We start from the raw sequence: 19,395 nt of genomic DNA, 5'->3' as shown, positions 1-19,395 counted from the left end.
ACAGGTTTCTCAGGATCGATCTCGAGCTCGCTTCCACATCTTTGCGTACTTTTCGTTTTCCTTCTTCTGATTTTTGTTTACTCTCATCAATTTCTTCAGGTTAAAGTGTTAATTCATTGAGTCAAGTGTGTGTTTATATTTTTTCAATCAAGTTTAGATTTTTTCTGATACATATGGATTTATATCACTTTCACGTGGAAGGTGTGAGATGTCGTAAATTATTCGATTCACAACATTTTCACCCATTCTTTCAATTTTTCCGTTCAACACCGATGTGTTAATTCTGGTAATTGGACAACGATGCATTATGTCAGACCCAGGGTGTCCAAAAAGTATAATAATCACATCTTGTGTAATCAATGGGCAAAGAGCCGCTGCATATGGTATAAGGATTAGTTGTATAATTTTGTAATTAAGCCTGAGCCTGGCTAAACAGACAGATAACCTAAACATCTTTTTATCCTTCGACTTCCGGCGTAAAAATAACCCCAGTACGGCCCAAGCTCTACAGGCCTGAACTGTACATATATTTAGACGGCGACTAAGCGATAAAGCGACTCGAACTCTGAGCAGCATAAGTTATAAGATCACCGAGGGTTTCGACCAGCCATATTTAAGATAAACGCTGTATCAGCTGGAGATTCTTGCCCACAGGGCAGAATCATGAATATGATAATGGCATGTCGACGATAATCAAAGGCGAGTGTGAACTAAAAATTGGTCGTGGCGTAACGTACCGCAGCTTTTACAGAACAGCAGGATGCACCCAAAATGTTATGTAACTAAATTTCGAAGGTCATGAAAAATGTGACGGCGTTAGCGATTTTGCGATACGAGTTGTGCAAGCGCGATTCTCCTGCTTTTCTTTTCGAAAACTCAAGAGAGACTATAACAGAGACGATCTAATAGGTTTCCACGTTTTGTGTTACAATGTCGTTTCATTTGTCCTCTTGGATCGGTTCGAGTTCGTTAATTACGATAATTGAATAATTGGGAAATTCAATTAGATATGTAATTAACAAACTACGTATATGTGTATGTATACAACTGCGTTGACGCAAACTGAACCCACGCCGCTAGTTTCTGAATACCATTAATTACCGGGGAATGAGAATTTATTGCTCATCGTAGGACTGCTTCTGATGTTGCTGCTGCTACTGCTGCTACTGCTGCTTCTGCCGCAGCAGCTTCGAACGAGCTGCATCGATGGATGAACAAAGATTAACTAATTGGCTAGGCTGGCTGCCACTGCCGCGTTCATGGCTGTTCATCCTTGGACATGTGGTTTGAAATGATCTTCAATATTGTCTGCCAGAGAGGATTAACCATAACCAGTCTTACACACATGGTCACCGTTACACCGCCTAACTATATCCCGGCAGTGCAGCTAATATACCGCTGCATTTAGTATATAACGCAGTCAAATATGTTTGATTCTACAAGTGATAAAATACTACGAAAAATCAACGAATCGTTGAATGGGAAACGGCGAAGTGGACTAAGTGAAGTTGAAAAATAAGTGGAACGAAGTTGAGACACCATCGTTCCTCTTATCCTTGCGGTTACAAAATCCTGCGAAACTAAATCAACGCAGAGATGTGGTGCAATGCACTTGCGAGATCGTCGGGACTTTTTGTCGAGCACTTTACCGACCAAACGGTGATCCGCGGTAATCCTTGGTGTCTCTACCTGCCCGTAGTAATTCACACTGGTCTTTGCGGCTATAATATTGCACACGACACGGGATATCCTTGAAGCCTCGTAACGGACCTGGCAAAGTGCTCCATACCTCCCGAGGGTACACGTGGTACACCGATCTCCGGTAATCCCAATACATTCATCATCTACGCAGCATTTTCTCACGGACGTTATTCACGATGGGGTTAATACAATGCGTCTGTTTCTATTATTTCACGATACGCCCATTGTTCCGTGGGTATGAAGACATCTTACATATATACTTCAAATTTTCTGAGCATTTTGGTGAAACGGTCGGACCTCTTTCTAAACAATTGAAATGATTTGTTTTGTGGTATTAGGACACGGTGTATAATTTTACCATACTTGTTCCATGATTATCTATCTATTCATATTCTTTTTTATTAACATATTATTCTACCCGTCTTCCACGGACATACTTATAATAACATCGTAAGATCTAAATATCAAACTAAAACGAGCAGTACATCACGACACGTTGATTGTGTCCCAAGTTTTGATCGTTGTTGCGATTAATTTCCATTCCCTCGACAATTATGTACGCATATTGTTTTCAAATTTTCGTATCCAAATTAGTCACTTGTCTATGAACAAAACACACGAGTATGAGTACATAAATTCGCAACACGTGATCCACTACAGTTCCAGGATGCCGGCAATTTAGTTAGCACGAAATTTCAACTTCGACTAAGTGGCAATCAGTTTGCTAGTAATTCACTTCAGCCAGTCGAGAATGGACACATAATTATTATTCGAACCGAGTTATCGCCTGCCCTTTAAGTGGATAAAATTGGTTCCCACATTTGCACTTCTACTTCTCGCCAATGCCTTGGACCTTGAAGTACCGAAAAAACAAGTTCAATGAAATCTATCGCGGAGTTTGAACTCGAGTTAACAAGCTCGCGGTAGATTTCATTGCAAAGTCACTTATCCACGCTCATTGCGCAGTGTTCAGGATTGCCAACCGACGCAGGTGACGAAAGAAACAGCTGTCTTTGAAAATCGTTATTATTATCCGAAAAATAAGTTTGCCGGTCAAAATTCAGATTCTTTTATCAGACTTCCGATTGATCGGTGTAAAAATAGTTTATGAAAATTTGTGAAAAACAGATGCTCACTCAACTCACGATCAGAATCGTTCGACTATATCAGAACCATTCGAGGTTCGATCCTCGTAAGAAAATAAGAAGTAAAACCTTATCGCATTCCTGGTGTCTCGACCGAAGGAAGCCCACGCAGTCCAGCATCAGGACCTGTTCGAGTCCTTGTGGAACACTGGCGTCGACATGATGACACATCCCAGGGTTCTGGTCCGGGGGCCAAACGCGACGCCCACCTCGTCGATATCCTCGCAGACCCTTTTCAGCAGTCGAAAATACCACGCGTGGGATTTCGCTCTTCGTGATCTCGAGCGGTGCCGATTTCTCGATATACTGGATGCTCGCGTGGTCGACGAGGACCGAATTCTCTTCGCCGTGCAGGACATTGCCGGGAGATTGAGACGTTGGGAGGACCGTATAGAGGCGCATGTGTTGCACGCAAGTTAGCGCAGAAAGCAACTCGTGAGATCCGTGCAGGATGGAGGAATAATTTCATGTACATTGTACGTACAAGGTTCAGAGACACCGCGCTGTGATGGAAGATCGCAGCTTCGTTGTCACTCGGTCGTTGTTCTGAATGACTCAAAATCACACGCTATTACGATGCCGGCATATTAGTCTCGCCCCTCGGGTCATCGAACTCTTCCCACGAGTTGTGGCAGGTGAATCCAAGCCTCTCGCAATCGACGGCAGCGTTTCACTTCGGAACGTTTTTTCAGAAAATCTGGAATCTTGAAACGACATCGCTGACCCCGGGTCGCCGTGTATCGTTGACAATCTTTCGGCTGGACCATGTATCTGGGTCAAAAGCTAGTTAAAGGGACGTTGAAAAATGTTTGACAGATAAAATTTAAAAGCGTTTACGGAGTGTGAGAAGCTTTTTCAATAACACTATCGAGCACTCTGCGGATACATCGAGCATTCATCGTACACGTGATTTCTTCTCATCCATTTCTATAAAGAATCGTCTAGTGAAATCGGATTGAACTATCTAATTGCCACGCATGTACTTTGAAAGGCCCAAGAATGTTTTATCAATGTTGTCGTAGAAATATTCACTTATGGTTTTTCAAAGGAACGCATTATCAAATGGTAAAACTTTATCATTGGGGGTACATTTAAAACGAGATGGATGACTGACTTGGAATAGTTCACAGTAAACAGTATAAGTGTGCAAGTGATTATTGGTACACATCTCGGTACAATATTAGTATTTTTTTCTCATCACCGAAAATCTAAAGTATTGTTTTCTTTCAAAGTTTACAAGGCTTGTCACAAGCATCACAAGCACGTTTGTCAATTGTAATGAAAAACGCAGTCTAAACATTTGACAGTAATTATTTGCGACCGCAATGAATATTTTGCAAAACTAGAGTAGCTATCTTATCAAAGTGTTTCAATAACAGTTCAAATATCAAATTCTTCAACTTATTGTTAGATACCTTACTAGTACGGATTATCCGACCTCACGAATGGAGAACTTACGCATTCTATAAAAAGCAGTGCGTGATTAAATGGGATCGAGTACGATGGTCTTTCCGTGCTAAGAATGAACAAATTGACGATGTCTAGGGTAATGGTTGAAGCCAATCGTCGATGGTGACTCCCGAAGGCTAAAACCGAAGGCTTCTCCTTCTGAGCAACAAGTTGAAAAAGATATAGAAACTGGTCTAGCTGCGGTTTGGTCTTTCTTTCCGTGTTGCACCCGATGCATGCATGCATGGGAGAACTTCTTGGCTTCCACGATCAGCGGTGCAGATGAGGTTTCACTGGGGTTAGGTAAAGTTAGGTTGGGTTAGGGTTGGCGCAGGGCGTGACCACACCACATGCATGCCACCCAAGAGTCTTGACACCGTCTCACTCGCGAGGAACTCGCCGAGAGGAACTCACCGAAGGATTCTGGTCCCGAGACGCCGGTGGCCAGGTAGAACCTGAATCCTGAAGGTTCTCAACCAACGACGAAACGCCGCCATCCTCCACTCGAGATCTCCGACCGTTTCATTCACCACTTAGGTATTCCTGCTCCCCATGGTCGCTTCTTTGTGACGGTGTTAAACGGTGTCAATTCGAGATCATTTCGGCTTTGAATCCTGAATCCTATTATTTAAAATCAAATTTTTTTTGACATCGCAAAATAGTTTGTTAGATCCTTAATTTAGCATTTTGTACTAGTTTCTTCTTCACGGGATGTACTGTGGTTGTTCTATTCCTTTTTCTTTTGGAATAAGGCAGATCGTTCTTCTTTCGACCCCCACTAATCGGTCTTGGGATTTTTTGAAGACTCGATATTTCGGTTTCATATAAGAAAGTCCGAACAATCCACGCTCGTATTTAATCCAAGCTTTAAATGTGACGTTGTAAACTGACTTAAGTAACATGTTTTCATGGTTTTAGTGTACCTAATCTTCATCTCCGACACATGGAAATGGGTAGTGAACTTGAAGGCACTTCCCAGGAACTTTTTTTGTGCACTCCAGAACTGAGACTTTCACAATTTCAAGTAACCAAGAACCAAAAAAGTACCAATTTTTTCACCATCAGATTTCGTTTTGGATACCATATAGTGAAAAACACTCAACTTTAGCATACAGAGAAATCTTGCTCGTCAGAAGGATCAAAGTCCAGCATAGTTGAGCGGTAACAAGAAGACGCCAAACGTTGTTTTGCCTTAGAATTAAAACCCACGAGTAAATTTCTGACGACGTTATCCCTCCGAGGCTGCTTGTAGACCTATATAATGTTTTTTTGTTAAATTAGTTTCGCGTGTGAAAAGGTCTCTTTCCTGTCACGGATGATGTTGCTTTAGGCGTGAAGATGTGCGCGTCTTGGTTATCGTTTTTCACCTGCCGATGAGCAATGATAGCCTCCTTTCAGTTCTCTTTAACGGGGACAGCGATGTTTTGCACCCGACAAGCCAATCGCGTTAAATTCCTGGCGGTGAAGTTGATATTCCCGTAGTTCATGGAAGCAATTTGCATTATCCACAGTGAGAATTTCCGCGACACGGTGACTGAGTGCTTGAATATCACCTCGAGACGTATACAACCAGAGTCACTTGCAGTATACCAGTTTTCCCGTGCCGCAGGTATGATTTGATGAATATTTTTGTCGAGAATGCAAACTATTCGACCTTGCTGTACATAGTTGTTTTCAGGCCATTAATAGCGGGTGAAATTTGCACACGTTGAACGGGTCGCGGAAACCGAAGGCCGGATACAGAACTTCCTAATCTAATTAGTCGCAGTCTTGCAGAAAGTTTAACGGTGTGTAGGTACACACGAGCGAGAATAAATTGGATTTGTACGTAAAGAGTGGTACGTGGGATAATTATTTCAACGAAATAATTGCATGGCATGTGTACTGGAGAGGTCCAATGCCGATGCTCTCTGGTACTTGCACGCTGCGATAACATCTGTGAAATTACAAGCCGAGCGGTGATCCTTTTCTACCTCCCAACTATATAATCCATATTAAATTATGATCTACAAATCGCAGGTACACCGTGCAGTTATAGGTAGATATATGCGTTTATACCTGGCTTATACGTACGTGCCACACGCGTGCTTTTGTATCCCTCGGTAGCCATTTTGGAAAATTCTTCAGCCAATTTAGTACGATCTTCGTTTGCAGCGCTACGGCTGTACCCTCATGTACGGATATTATAACTTCACGGTTATCGACCGCGACGAATAAATTTCGCTCGCGCATCTACCATATTCACCAAATAAAAGTGAAACTTAATAACGCGAACGCGAATCGCCATACAAGTTCTTCTGTGTCGGCAGTCGATGCGCTCTGTCGTCAGAATTATCGGAGGAATTGGACCAGGTCTCTGGGCTTCACGTATCCGTGGCTACTAATTTCAAATAATGATCTTAAAAAGAATAAGTGATCAACTTGACTGACCTTGATGGGCTAGCCTAAGAACTTTCAGTTCAAATGCGATAATTCGATCATATAAAACATTTACAAAGTGAAATTTTCAATTTGGTTTTAGTTCTGGTATTCGTATAGCTCAAGAACTATTGCACTGATCGGATTCAATATCTGATCACATCTGAGTTGATGTGGGAATTAAAATTTTTTTTTGCAACAGTAGTATGTAAGTTAAGAAAAAAAGAAAATCGTACACAGAAATTTTTAATGCCAATCATTTGAAGATATTAACCACGTTAGAAGTGAAGCCATGCAATTAACGCAGGCACCATTGATGTGTAACTGAAATAATTATCCGCCTAATGACACGAAACATATTAGCCTGATCCATCCCTATTTCTGCGTAAAATTGAGTGAAAATTAAAGGAACAAATACAAAACCGAATTCAAGTAATCCAATTCTAGTAATCATTTCAAGAAAAATTCTAATGAATTCCTGTTTAATTGTAGTACCGCAATAATTGCAGTTTCTTCTTTTTTTTCTTGTAAAAGAGACTTCAAATAAAACGGTGGTAATTCAGTATAACTTTTGTCATAAATTTTCTCAACACACTATGCAGCGTAAAAATTCTTGTTTCTTCTCATCTCTCGAATACAGGAAGCAGGCGGATGATTAGCAACAGTTGTAACATTGGAATGCGGCAGTTTGCACTGAGGGTTAAGCCGCTGTCAATAAGGTCGCAATTAGGTACAGTGTATCCGACGATCGAGCCATTAAATTGGCTTCATTGTCCGAGGTGGCACAGCTTGACCTTCCGAAGGCTATTTGAATTGAGAATTTTCAACTGCATCGCAACTTTCCTTCCTGCATTTAGGCGAGTCGTGCGTGCGCGGTTCGCTCTGTCACTCGCGTGTATCTCGACAGTTAGAAAGCGACTTACCTGCAGAAACGGAAACAATGCGTGCAGCAATTGATGCATCTTCCTACACGGATGCATCGCGGTAACCTTTCCTCAGACTCTGTCTTCCTCGCCTCTCCATCTTCCCCTTGTGCTTAATTCCGTCTTCCTCTTGATTTCGTTCCGTTGAATATCCGCACGGATTGGTCCACATTCCAGATGTAGTATACGTTCAAAAGCTGCACGCCTCTTGGGCCGACACAGCGGGTAACAAAGCCTAATTAAATTACAATTAAATACCGTGGCCTCGGCCTTTCGTCTTAGACAATGCCGTCCCAATATCCGCTTGGCCTGTAATTATTCCTTTTACGAACCGCGAAACACCGGAAGAAGCGAGAAAGTTTTCTTACTGGGCTTTTTTGCACAACCCGATTCCAATATATTATGCGACTGAAAAATTGACGCACAGAAGTCTCCTGATTTACGATGAATGTGAATGTGAATCGCTGTTCGAAAATATCCAATCACTGGCCCGTGAAATATGATGAAAGTCGGAAAGAGAGTCGAGGAAAAGTGCGTTTCGTGTCTCGAGCCTTTTAGTACATACATGGAGTGATCCACCAACTTTGTAACCAATCTACTTCAACATGTAGATCTGTAGCAAGTTTAAAAACAACGTTTTGCAGCAAAAAACGCGATGGATAATTTTTTTCTGACGACAGTTATTAGTGCCGAAAATTCGAAGATGAAGGTTCAATTCGAAATGGTGATACAAATTTGAAAAAAGTGCTTCTCTCAAATCTCTTAAATAAGTAAGTGAGTAAGTGGTAAGTAAAACAATTGTAGAATTTTTACAACTCAGCCTTCTACAGCTATATACATACCGAATGAAAGTTGGTGGATCGTCCCATATATTAGTGAGATTTTCTTATTTCTCTGTAAAAAGTGCCGACAAGACCGACGGTGTTCGTGCGTGGCGATTCGATTCTCTTTTTAAATTTGAATGCAAAGCGTGCGGGCCGATTTCGCGTGCAGCCGAAAGCTTCTCGGGGTCGCGGGACGTGATGGATCGGAGACAATTAGACAAAAAGGCGGTTCTCTCTCCGGGATATGACAACCCGCGGAGAGTGAAGCCTGCAGGTGACAGAAGACGGTTGATTACACTTTCCCCGGTTCAAATGGGCGCAGACGACCCCCGCCTGTATCCGGCTTATTTACTATTCACACAAAGAGCCAGCCGTGAATAATCGACGGAACAACCGCTCGCCGGATGCTACAGATCTTCTCCGGTGCAGGTTCAATGTTGGTTGCAGGCTGCAGATTTATACCTAGAGTCCAAGAAATGCGGGGAAAAACGAAGGGGGCGCTCTCGTTCAACGATAAATTACACTTCGGAGGAATAAAATGGTCGCTGTACCTTCGGTTTCATAAAAAGCTTAATTCAATTTTAACGATTATAGATTGAATATTTTACTTACGATCAAACTGAGTGTGTGTGCGGTAAAACTATTAAACAGTACGTTGATTGAACTCAGAGCAAGTGTATCGATCACTTTTAATCGCCGTTATATAATGCTGAAAAAAAGCATAGATTTTTTCTTATAAATTATTATGAGTGAAACTGACGATGAACGCTTGAAATCAATATTTTAGTGAAAAAGTTTTTTGTTACGTTATTGTTACTACGTGGTTTTCGAATGGACTTGGAGTTTCCTCCAGCGTATAATACTTTCAAGTTCATTAACAAGTTCTTTCAACTTTAACTCTTTTCCGAGGGTAAAATATGGTGTCAAAATTTTCTCAGACTGTTTATAAAAGGGGGAAAGTTAGTGAATAGTTGCCGACATGATATCTGTTATAGAATTTGTCACTTCAATCGATTACGAATTTGATTTCAGAATTGCGAATATCGAATTCATGAGTCAGAAAAGGTTTATCGAAAATTCGAGAATGTAACAGATTTGCAGATGATTTGAATATCTCGATTCACCATCAACGTATCGAATCCATACGAATCAATCCACCTATTGAATATATCACAAATCCATGAACGCATACCTGCTACAGTAGCCCTAAAAAAGTGATACGTGGATAAACAGCAAGCACGTATGGGTCGTTTAAAACGGAATTTTTCACGGGTTAGTTTTTTGTCTCTCAACTATAATTGATCACATGGTCACCTAGTTGCTTGAAGTTTCTTTTATTCTTGGTGGAATAGGGACGACGTGATTATACCATTTTACTAGTTTTTCGCAATCATCAACTTATAAAACGTTTCAACGATACGAAGACCGTGTGAATGGAGAAGCGTTTTCAAAACAGGAGAAGAAAATATCAAGAAATTTGTAGGTAATTAATAAGACAGCCATAATAGAAGTACGAATATTAACACTGCGTGTCTTGCACGCTTTCTACGATTATTTTTCATTTTTTCCTATCAGCTCGCGTATCTACTTTTTTTTTTTTTTTTTCAATTTGTTTCTTGTTTTAAATTTCAACAAACATAATCTCTCAGTGCTTCTTGTCTACCAGAGACCATCAAGAGATTATCAGTTTGAAACAAACAGCGGGTGGCACACAAAACCACAACGTACTGTGAGTGAAAATAAAAAAGAATAAGCCGCAATGTTATACACCGGCACGTTTGCACGAGGCAGCAATCAACGATGTTAAATTTGTGTTTACTTTCTATTCCGTTGTTGTTCAATCACATGTGCACTAATACTCACTAGTGCGTATAGCGCACACTCATCTGCTCCTGCAGCCACATGAGTACCCTAATTGACGCGTGTACTAAGTTGTGTTATTTAGACTATTGACCGCGAATCGTTCATATCCGGTCGAAATTTAGAAGCGTTAGAATTTTTAACGATCACAGCTCAATCTCTCTCTTTCTCTCTCTATCTTTATTTAAATTTTAAATTCGAATTATAATTCCTTCTCTCTTTCTCTCGGGAACACAAGGAAGGCGGGTTTAGAGTGGACAATGTCCATCAGCAAAAGCCAAGACGCAACGGTACGTCAGGTTCCATCCATTCTAACGAAGAATTCACAACCTTTCTATTAATTGTCAGTGAGCGAATCAATTCCCCACTCGAAATAAATTGAATCCGATTGAATTTACCGGGTGAAAGACCCGACAGTGAATAAAGAATTTCTTCTCACCGGCGACCACGTCACCAATGTCCGATCGGTTTGGAGGATTTTTAAACGCAGAAGCCACCGGGGATATTTATTTGCTCAGTGACTGCGGTCGCTTAAATCACGACATTTTCTGCTCACCATTTCATGCGACCCCTTTACACACGAGAGTGATCTCAGAGGCTAATCGAGGGGAGAAGGACCGGCCAAACGAATGGTTAAGTGGGTCTAAGGTAGAGAGATATCAGGCTGTGGAACGCCAACGAAACTCATATGCGTGAGAGTGAAACGAAGTGAGGAAGAGAGTCGTCCTGGTCCGTGATTGTATCTCCGGCACTCCGGACGCTGCTGTGTATGAAGTATGTTCACACACTCGTGTAATTGCGCACACTTGGCTCGGCATTAATTCGTAATAACATCGACCGACCTACGTGTCCATCGGTTATCTTGACAAAGGATTGGGATTCTGGAGCAGCTGGCCAACACAGAAGGATTCTGGGCTAATAGAACACCGAACTCTGTGTACATACATCTGTAAATGATGCGAAACCCCCCCGGGCTCTCTCTCTCTCTCTCTCTTTCTCTCTGTGTTACCGATGATATGATTTCTTTTAATGAGTTTCGTGATGAGTACGAGAGAAGAAATTGTCAGGCATAACTAACTGCCGAGGATAATATCTTTGAAGAAGCTCTTCCCGAAAGTGATCTTCGTTGGGATTAATATCAGCTTATTTCGTATCGAATGTCGAAACGATAGGATTTATAGTCACCCTGTAGCTAGTGTTCAAAAGACTGGAGTTTTCGAGGCTTTCTGATTTACAGTTTAGCTTTTTTGTCAGCAGCAATTCACGATGAAAAATAAGAAATTATGATTTATTTTTTCAGAAATTTATTCGATCGTCTCAAAGTTTAAAGTTGATATATTGGTCTGATTTCAACTGCTGCGATCTCAAAATCTCAGGAATACAACTTCACCGATCATACCAGACCAGAAAATACTTGAAAGAAAATATATGTTAGAATTAAACTATTTCAACTCATTTCAAGTTCAATGTGAAAATTTCTAGTGTCAAGAATACTGCATCTCGTCAGTTTCGTTTTTGAGTAATTAACGTTCATTTTAATTAGAAAAATAACTAATTCTCAACTTGAAACCTAACCATCGTTCTGTTGATTTCTTCATAGGTATCATTGATTGAAATCAGTTTAGGAAGTTTTAACCTTTGTTCCCGTGGTCGATTTTGTCGTTAATAATTGAAAATTTTGAGATATTTATATAAAAAGGAAATATTTATAGCGACTATGTTTTTACACCGCTTCTCAAATATGACGATCATTGATAATGCTGTAGGTGACTTTAAGCTGTTTAAAATTTTAATACCGCTCAAAGAAGTTTTAAATCAACTATAAATTTTCGAAAATTTACGGATTCCTGCTTCCCAGATGCAGATACTTTAGATTTCGACAACACCTGACCGTCCAATTGAGCTAAAAACACTGTACCTTCACCAGCTAGCGCACGAGTTTTGCCTGTCTTCAACCATAATTGATGGTTTTTTGTACCTGAAATATGGTTCCGTAAAAATGACATTGCATTAGATTTTTGCAAATCAAATCTTACGAATCGATCCCACAGCGCACGATAATACGAAGCAAACGAGCGTCGTCAGGACGGTGCGGCATCCTATGTTGGTACCCATCAAGATTCCTGGGCGCTGGTCTGGAGAAGCTGCCTGGACGGCCTTACATCCATGCAGCATAAATTTGCCCGAGGCGATGATCTTGTAGCTAGTTTCTCGAGCAGCATACCCGCACAAAGTGACTTTAGGCCACACCTGCAGAGTCACGGAGCACCGCTGTACATCCTCGGTGCAAGCTCATCCCACGATGAATTTTTTCCCGGGCATTATACGTATCGTCTGCTTCGCTAATTTCGCACATGTGACGATCACCCGTGATCCGTAACGCGGCACGTACACACCTAAGTTTTCGGTAACAGGATAGTTGGATCTCGTTTTATAGAATGATCGGCGAGGATGAATGTACCGTAAGATTTGCTCTATTATTATTTCCAGCAACGCGATGCTAAACGTGGGTAAAATGATTCCTGGAAAGTAGGCATCCACTAGAACCATTCTCTTGTCGGCGTATCTCGCGTTGATAATTTTGACACGTCGTGGTTATGACTCACAAGTCGTTGGGTACCTACCTACTCTCGTCTGAACAAAAAGTACTGTTAATTCTAATCTACGATTTCAAGTCGCCATGATCATTGTTCGAACCGCATAATATATGAGCTGCTGAGAGCAGTTCGCTCTGTGCATCGAATCGAGTAGAGGGTCGTAGGTACGTGGCGTGCAACGTGCTGGACCGATCGCCACAAATCACCTCGCTGACAGTCGGAGAGATTTTCACCTCGGTGCAGTGCAGCATCCGGACAAAGGGGACGAGGTGGCTTGGCCCATGGGGCAATCGTGTGTCGACCAAGTCAACTACTGGAAAGCGTACTTGTGCTCTGACTTTGTGCAAAGATTCTGGCCTGCGTCTGTCATAAATGGTCTCTGAATGTCTGTTTCTATCATGAAAGTTTGAGATCAAATTAAGATCAGCATTCCCGTCTGGCATCATTCCGCTGTGTATGATCGGAAAGTTTTGAGAAATTAGAAAAAGGTATTTGAGGAAAAAGTACTTCTAGGTTTGTGTTTGTTGCAGCGGACACGTAGAAGCCTGGAGGGTGACCCTATGAAGAGAAACTTCCGAGTCGCATATTGCTAACGTATAAAATTCACTTTCAATTCGATTTGTAAGCGCGAGTAATAACGCAAGGAAATTTAGCAGTATAATGAAAGTGAAAATAAATTGGCAATTTCGCTTTTCTTTCGTGTCCGCCTTGCACAAGTATTATATTAAATTGTACGTGAATCACGAGGATTTTATCCCCCTTCTTATGCGCACCTTAAGTGCGCATGAGACAATCATCAACGCGTGAATATCGGTATACAAGGCCGTTCAAATTTGATCGATAACTGTAGACACAGCTTTGTTGTTAGTTTTTCGTTGAGAACATCAAGAAGTTTTATACGAATTTTCAACAACAGATTCGATCACGTTATTGCAGCGGATGCATCTGAGCCAAGAATTCTAAATAATGGACTAAATCTGCGATTCATCAAATTTTGGATCATCCTATATGAAGAGGATTCACGTGTGTCTCACCGCACGTAGATCAGCGCATCGACTATTAAACACGGTTTAATGACAACCTGTAAGCATACCCGAGCAAGGCTTATAATTATAGATAAATTATATGAATCCCAAGGAAATTTTTATCAACGAGTCTATGCACCTATTTGATCGATGAGGAAGTCGTAACCAGGGAATGATCACAGGAAGGCACTTGTCCGTGCAACGTGGCACAGAAATTGTCTTCTCTTTGAGATAATTAATTTTCAACCAAACTCGTGGGGGAAACTTGATCGCGGATAATATTCTGATCTATGGTCAGACCACGATTTTCTTTCCGTTCCTTTTTCCCCCTCAATTCCCATCGCGAGACTTCAACGAGAATAACTTGAACGTCGTTATGCTAACGATAGGTTAATTCACCCTTGAAAGCAAAGTGCACGCAGTTTAGCCTTTCTCACAGCGCTGCTGCACTTGGCTTGAAATTGCGGCTATTATTTATACATTTAAGTGTTGAGTTATCACTTGCAATGGAAAACGTTTACCGTGGATATATTTATTCCCGTATAACGTTTTATTGACTGCAGTTTATCGCACTAACCGTTGAATTCGTGCGTTGAATACACAGCTATGCGATTATAAAATTATGCACGTTTTGCATACAATCTATAAGAATGTTCCAAAGTACATTCTGTCAAAAAAGGTTTAAAAAAAAAGAGACGATAGAGTTAATTTGACTTCATACAATAAAATATTATCTCAAGACGGAACGAACGAAAGGAATCGCGTACAGTCTCCGTTAAAAATCATTTAATTATAAACCGTTTCTCATCAGCGATTAAAATCGTCTAAGGTAACAGGGAATTTACGATTGACAGCAGTGCCTACCTCGCGTTGAAACGTTGATGCTACCCTGTTCATCTTCGTCGTTGGACTCCTATAGGCATTACTTAACTTTCCAACGACAACCCACGTCGTTTCACGCTGTCGCTTCAGCCAGACTGTAACTATTATCAACGTTATTTTTCCCCTAAGATGCGTTACATGTACACATAGGTATGGTTTGCTGCTGGCGAAATAAGCATAGGTAACAAACGATGCTCGGAGTGCAGGGTACGAGACCACCCAGGCATCTCTCTGACTTTCATTACAAGGCTGTTGGCTTGCGTCCGCTATGACCAAGTCACTTATTACAGCTTCCCAGATCGCACTTTTCGATAAATCATCCCGCATGTACATCAAGCATACTCGTTCTTTGTGTCTCATGGTTCCTAGTTGAAAGCTCAGCGTCACTTCTAACGATGTGTCATTCGTTACCCTCTGCTCTGTCGCTTTTTGATTTTCCCAGGAAAATGAAATTTCTCAATGTACACACCGCAGAGCTTATCATCTCCTATCTGAGACGTCGCAGGTAACTGTGGTTTGCTTTACTGTTGGTTCGAAAAGTCCACTGTGGTTCGTTTTACGAGGCAAGGTGCTTGATTTATCTCCAGAGCGAATTTCCTCCGTGTAAAAATCACTCCTTCAGCATTAGAAGACGCCCACCGGGTTAGAAGGCTCGCGGTCAATCCTACCAGTCATTTTCGAGATTGCCGTAAAGGATGGTAGATTACGCTAATAACAATGGTGTGCCCACGTGTAGACACGGGGCTTATAAATCACTCGGTTCTTCTTTCTTTTCCTTTTTCCGTCAACCCGATGTACCTATATTCAGCTACCAATTTGACAGGACAATCGTCAATCGACTCCCGGCATACCCACCATGCTTCCATCTACGGAGAAGTAACGACTGTCCACTCGTCACGTTCCTCTGTTTCAATTTGATTGAGATATTCATTGTCAACGCCGCAATTTTCCGTCACACCACGAGCAACGCGTAAACTATACTCCTTGCTTTTGTCTGGTATCATCTAGCGATCACTAATAAATGGGTGCTAGCTGAGGGGTCTGGGGGGGGGGGGGGGGGGGGGTGTATCGGAAGAGGCAAAAAAACGTCACTGAATCCATTGTACCACCTGTGCAGCCGTTTATTGACCCACCCGCTGCATGAATTCGCAGTTGAAACGAGTTCAATAAGCGATACGATTTTCCGTGATCTGCGTTTCGTCACAAGGGTCTCATGGTCAAGACCGTTTTCTCATGGCAGTTGTGTACATAAGGTATTGAAAAACTAGATAACAAATAACCAGAATGTATTATAAGGGACGCTTATGAGTTGAGTTATTATTTACTCTGGTCATATTGACACGTACCAAATATAAGAGCCACACCGAGGTTGTAGTGATTTGGAAATCTTCTTCTTCTTCCTTTTCTTCTTCCTATTCGCCTTCCTCCTGCTTTCCTGGGACCTTATTACGGCCGGTATGCCCCTCGCTGGTACGAACTTGTGTGTACCTTTGGCCGGCGAGCGAACTCACACATCCCATTTAGCGGCTTCCAGCTATCTCTAGCCTCGACAACTTAATTGACGTGGCTGTCAGGCAAGTACGCATCTTTCTTCTCATTAGGCAGCGCCTGCCTGACGCCATGGCCGCGAATCAGTGTAAGTATAAAAAACGAATATTTAATTCCAAACTGTACGGTCTGATTACATCATCGACGATCAGAGATTATACTCACGTCATTCCGTTTGGTTTTCTGTGTATACGGTTCAAACTCGAATCTGTCAGTCTCCAAAGCGGGTAATTCCTCTGCCGTAGCTGGTGCTGCTAAAGATACACGTGAATCGGTGTAAACTGAGGTGCATAACCTGCTCTATCTCTATCTCTGAACCACTATATACGACTAGCAGCTAACGAGGAGAGGAAAAAATACGACCCGTGTTCTCGCTCCGTGGTGTGAACGTGGACCGAACTCCACCTTTCCCAAGATATACACACGCCGAGCTGTTTATCACCGCTCCGGGTGTTCGGTGTCCTACTTTTTCACCTGTGCATGCAGCTCTTATCTCGCCACTTGTTCTTCGGCGCGGCGTTGTTCCCTCTTTTGATCGTTCTCGCATAATTTGGCACGCGTAGCGGTGCCCGGCGATAATCCTGACGGTTGACGACCGAGGAGAAGCTCGTCCTTCTCATCGTGCGAGTGAATTCGATCATTCCGCATAGTTTCGTCGAGATAATCGATCCCGCGTAAGTCTTCACGCACTCACTCAGCATTGTCCATGTTATCATTACACCGTCGGTACAACTTCTCGTTGAAGTCGAAACTGAGCCAGATACCAGTCGCACTTCGAGGTGAAAACGAATTTCTGGGTTTCGGTTTCGCGTCACGGGGAATGAAACAGTTGCACGCAATGCATTGAAATTGCCTCATTCCCAGCAGGGAGAAGGAACTTGTATTCCATCGGGACTGCATGATGGATATGCCGGTAATTGTACATCGGCTTCGCGCAAATGCTGCTTGGTTATCGTTGCATGAACCGAACTACCCGACGTGGTCCAGGTGCCATGTTTAAGCTATTCGCGTGCAGCCTTGAAAAGGTTGCGGAGAGTAATTCGATCGGCACAGTGTCACGGACACTGACCGTCGCCACCGGCCAGTCGTCGAGTGAGTCAGTCGACAGGAAAGCGTTTTTCCGCACGCTGACAGAGCGACACTTCCGGTCGTACAGATCAGGCACAAGGTTTGTCGATTGCGGAATGGTCTTCGTGAAATGCCTCGATTGTCCCGAATCGAAATAACGCGGCTCTCGAGGTGACGCGCGGGTTATAATCCCGACAAAGAATCCATTAGCGGGGTTATCCTTGCGCTTACTTCAAGGAAGGGAAACTCCGCCGTCTGCAGGCGGATAACTCGATTAGATGATGAACAAGGCGGGGCTGCGACGGCCTTGATGGAATATAACGTGGAACCTGTCACCGCCTGATGGCTCGCAGGAACCGACTTCACTTCACTTCACTCCCCAAAGATAAAGAGATTTACCAGAGTTTTCCGAGAAAGCTTTCTCCTCGTCGGAGTGGCTCGTGATGGAAAATCGATTTGCTAGAGAGGCTTGTCGGTGTCCCGACAACTATTCCCGATTATAATTTCCGATTTGACTTTTGTTCCAGGACCCATTATGCCGCCACCTAATCCTTGGACCCGCTAGCTCGAGGCGCTAGGATGGCCTCGATGCTGGGGGATGGTTCGACTCATGGTGGTCCAGGACCGGCGCGGTGTCTCCTGCTCCTCCAGAGGAGTCTTGCAATCCAGTTGTCCAGGGGACCACCACCTCCAGTTCTCAATGCGGCACATCACGAGAGTCACAGAGACAGGCACAATGACCATCCGGCCGACGAAATGTGGATGTACGACAAGGGGTACAATCTGTTCCAGGTCAGTCCAAGTCCAACTCGCAGTTACGGGTTCAAATCTGTAGTAAATTATAGGTAATTGCAGTGAGTGCAGTGAGACGGTCAAGTACACGAGAGATAGACAGAGGATAACGTCTTTCGATAACGTCGACGTGGTATTTCCACGTAGGTTATGCGAGCAGGAAACAGTGACTCTAGGAAGCGATGAATTCCCCTTCGATTTAACCTTGCTTAGAGCGCCTGAAACTACTCATCCTTGTGCGTCATGTTGAATTTTCAGCTTGTAGACTTTACTGATAAATTTCACAAGTGCCTTTTACTCGAGGAGCAGTCTTTGGATTCTGACCCCTATGCAAGAGAAGCACAATGTTAAAAATCTTTAAGTTCTCTCGAGGCGAGAGCGGGATTGAAGAGAGTACAACCCCTCTTGAAGTCGAGGCTAAGCATCTGAATATTTAACAAAGCCTTATCGTCTTCGACCTGGTGACCTAGTGAACATATTTCTGAGATAAATCATCGGCTAAAACCGTATACTTGTTTCGTATGAAAGTTGGCTGTATTAAGTAACAAAAAGCGACGAGCAATCAATATCATTACATTGCCTATTCCTGAACCGACTTCTCTTGTCGACCTTGAAGCGGTTCGTCTGTATTCAATTCCACAAACCAATTCCCGTCACCTGCCCTCAGTTACGTAACCTAGGCTTATGTTCCTTGGTTATTTGTTACGTGGCTTTGTGGTATCGCGTACCTATTTCTGCCGTAAGAAAGGATCTCTTGATAATGTTTTCCTCCAATAAAGACAGCAATTACCTGCCTCCGCAGCTTTCTGCGCACACACAGATCGCGTTTCTACATATAGTCTTGTCTGGGTAAGAATTTTTTTTTTTTTTTTTCTCGGTTATAGGCGATACAGGCGATACACGCGAGTGCGTCTGCGGCTGACTCTAATCTTGATCGAGATTACCAGTCTGCGGGAAAATTTGCATTTCAAATTGAGCCAGAGTAATTTCGCGACAGGTTGATCACTCGGCATCGAAGGTGTATAGTTAGAAAGTTCCGATTCTTTTGACGGAAGATCTGTAGCTCGGCACTGCCTTTCAGGATCCTCGAAAAAGCTTCGATCCAGCTACTACTCGAATTCCGGTGGTCACGCGGGATGATATTCCCGTCTTTCGCCAGGTCG

At 42.6% G+C, this 19,395-nt stretch overlaps 1 protein-coding gene across 3 annotated transcripts in view; it reads left to right on the top strand.

Annotated features, from left to right (window-relative positions):
* LOC124411484 overlaps window positions 1-19,395 on the top strand; it is a 61,312-nt gene that overhangs the window by 4,879 nt on the left and 37,038 nt on the right. For all 3 annotated transcript variants that reach the window (XM_046890626.1, XM_046890616.1, XM_046890635.1), the window contains exon 2: window positions 17,968-18,232. In XM_046890626.1, coding sequence (XP_046746582.1) covers window positions 18,020-18,232 — 213 coding nt within the window. In that variant the 5' untranslated portion in view covers window positions 17,968-18,019. The remainder of the gene's footprint in view (window positions 1-17,967; window positions 18,233-19,395) is intronic.

Source organism: Diprion similis, chromosome 2 (genome assembly GCF_021155765.1).
Source record: "Diprion similis isolate iyDipSimi1 chromosome 2, iyDipSimi1.1, whole genome shotgun sequence".
Classification (NCBI taxonomy): Eukaryota; Metazoa; Arthropoda; class Insecta; order Hymenoptera; family Diprionidae; genus Diprion; species Diprion similis.
The sequence above is the reverse complement of the archived record's forward strand: the minus strand, read 5'-3'. Positions and strand labels throughout refer to the sequence as shown.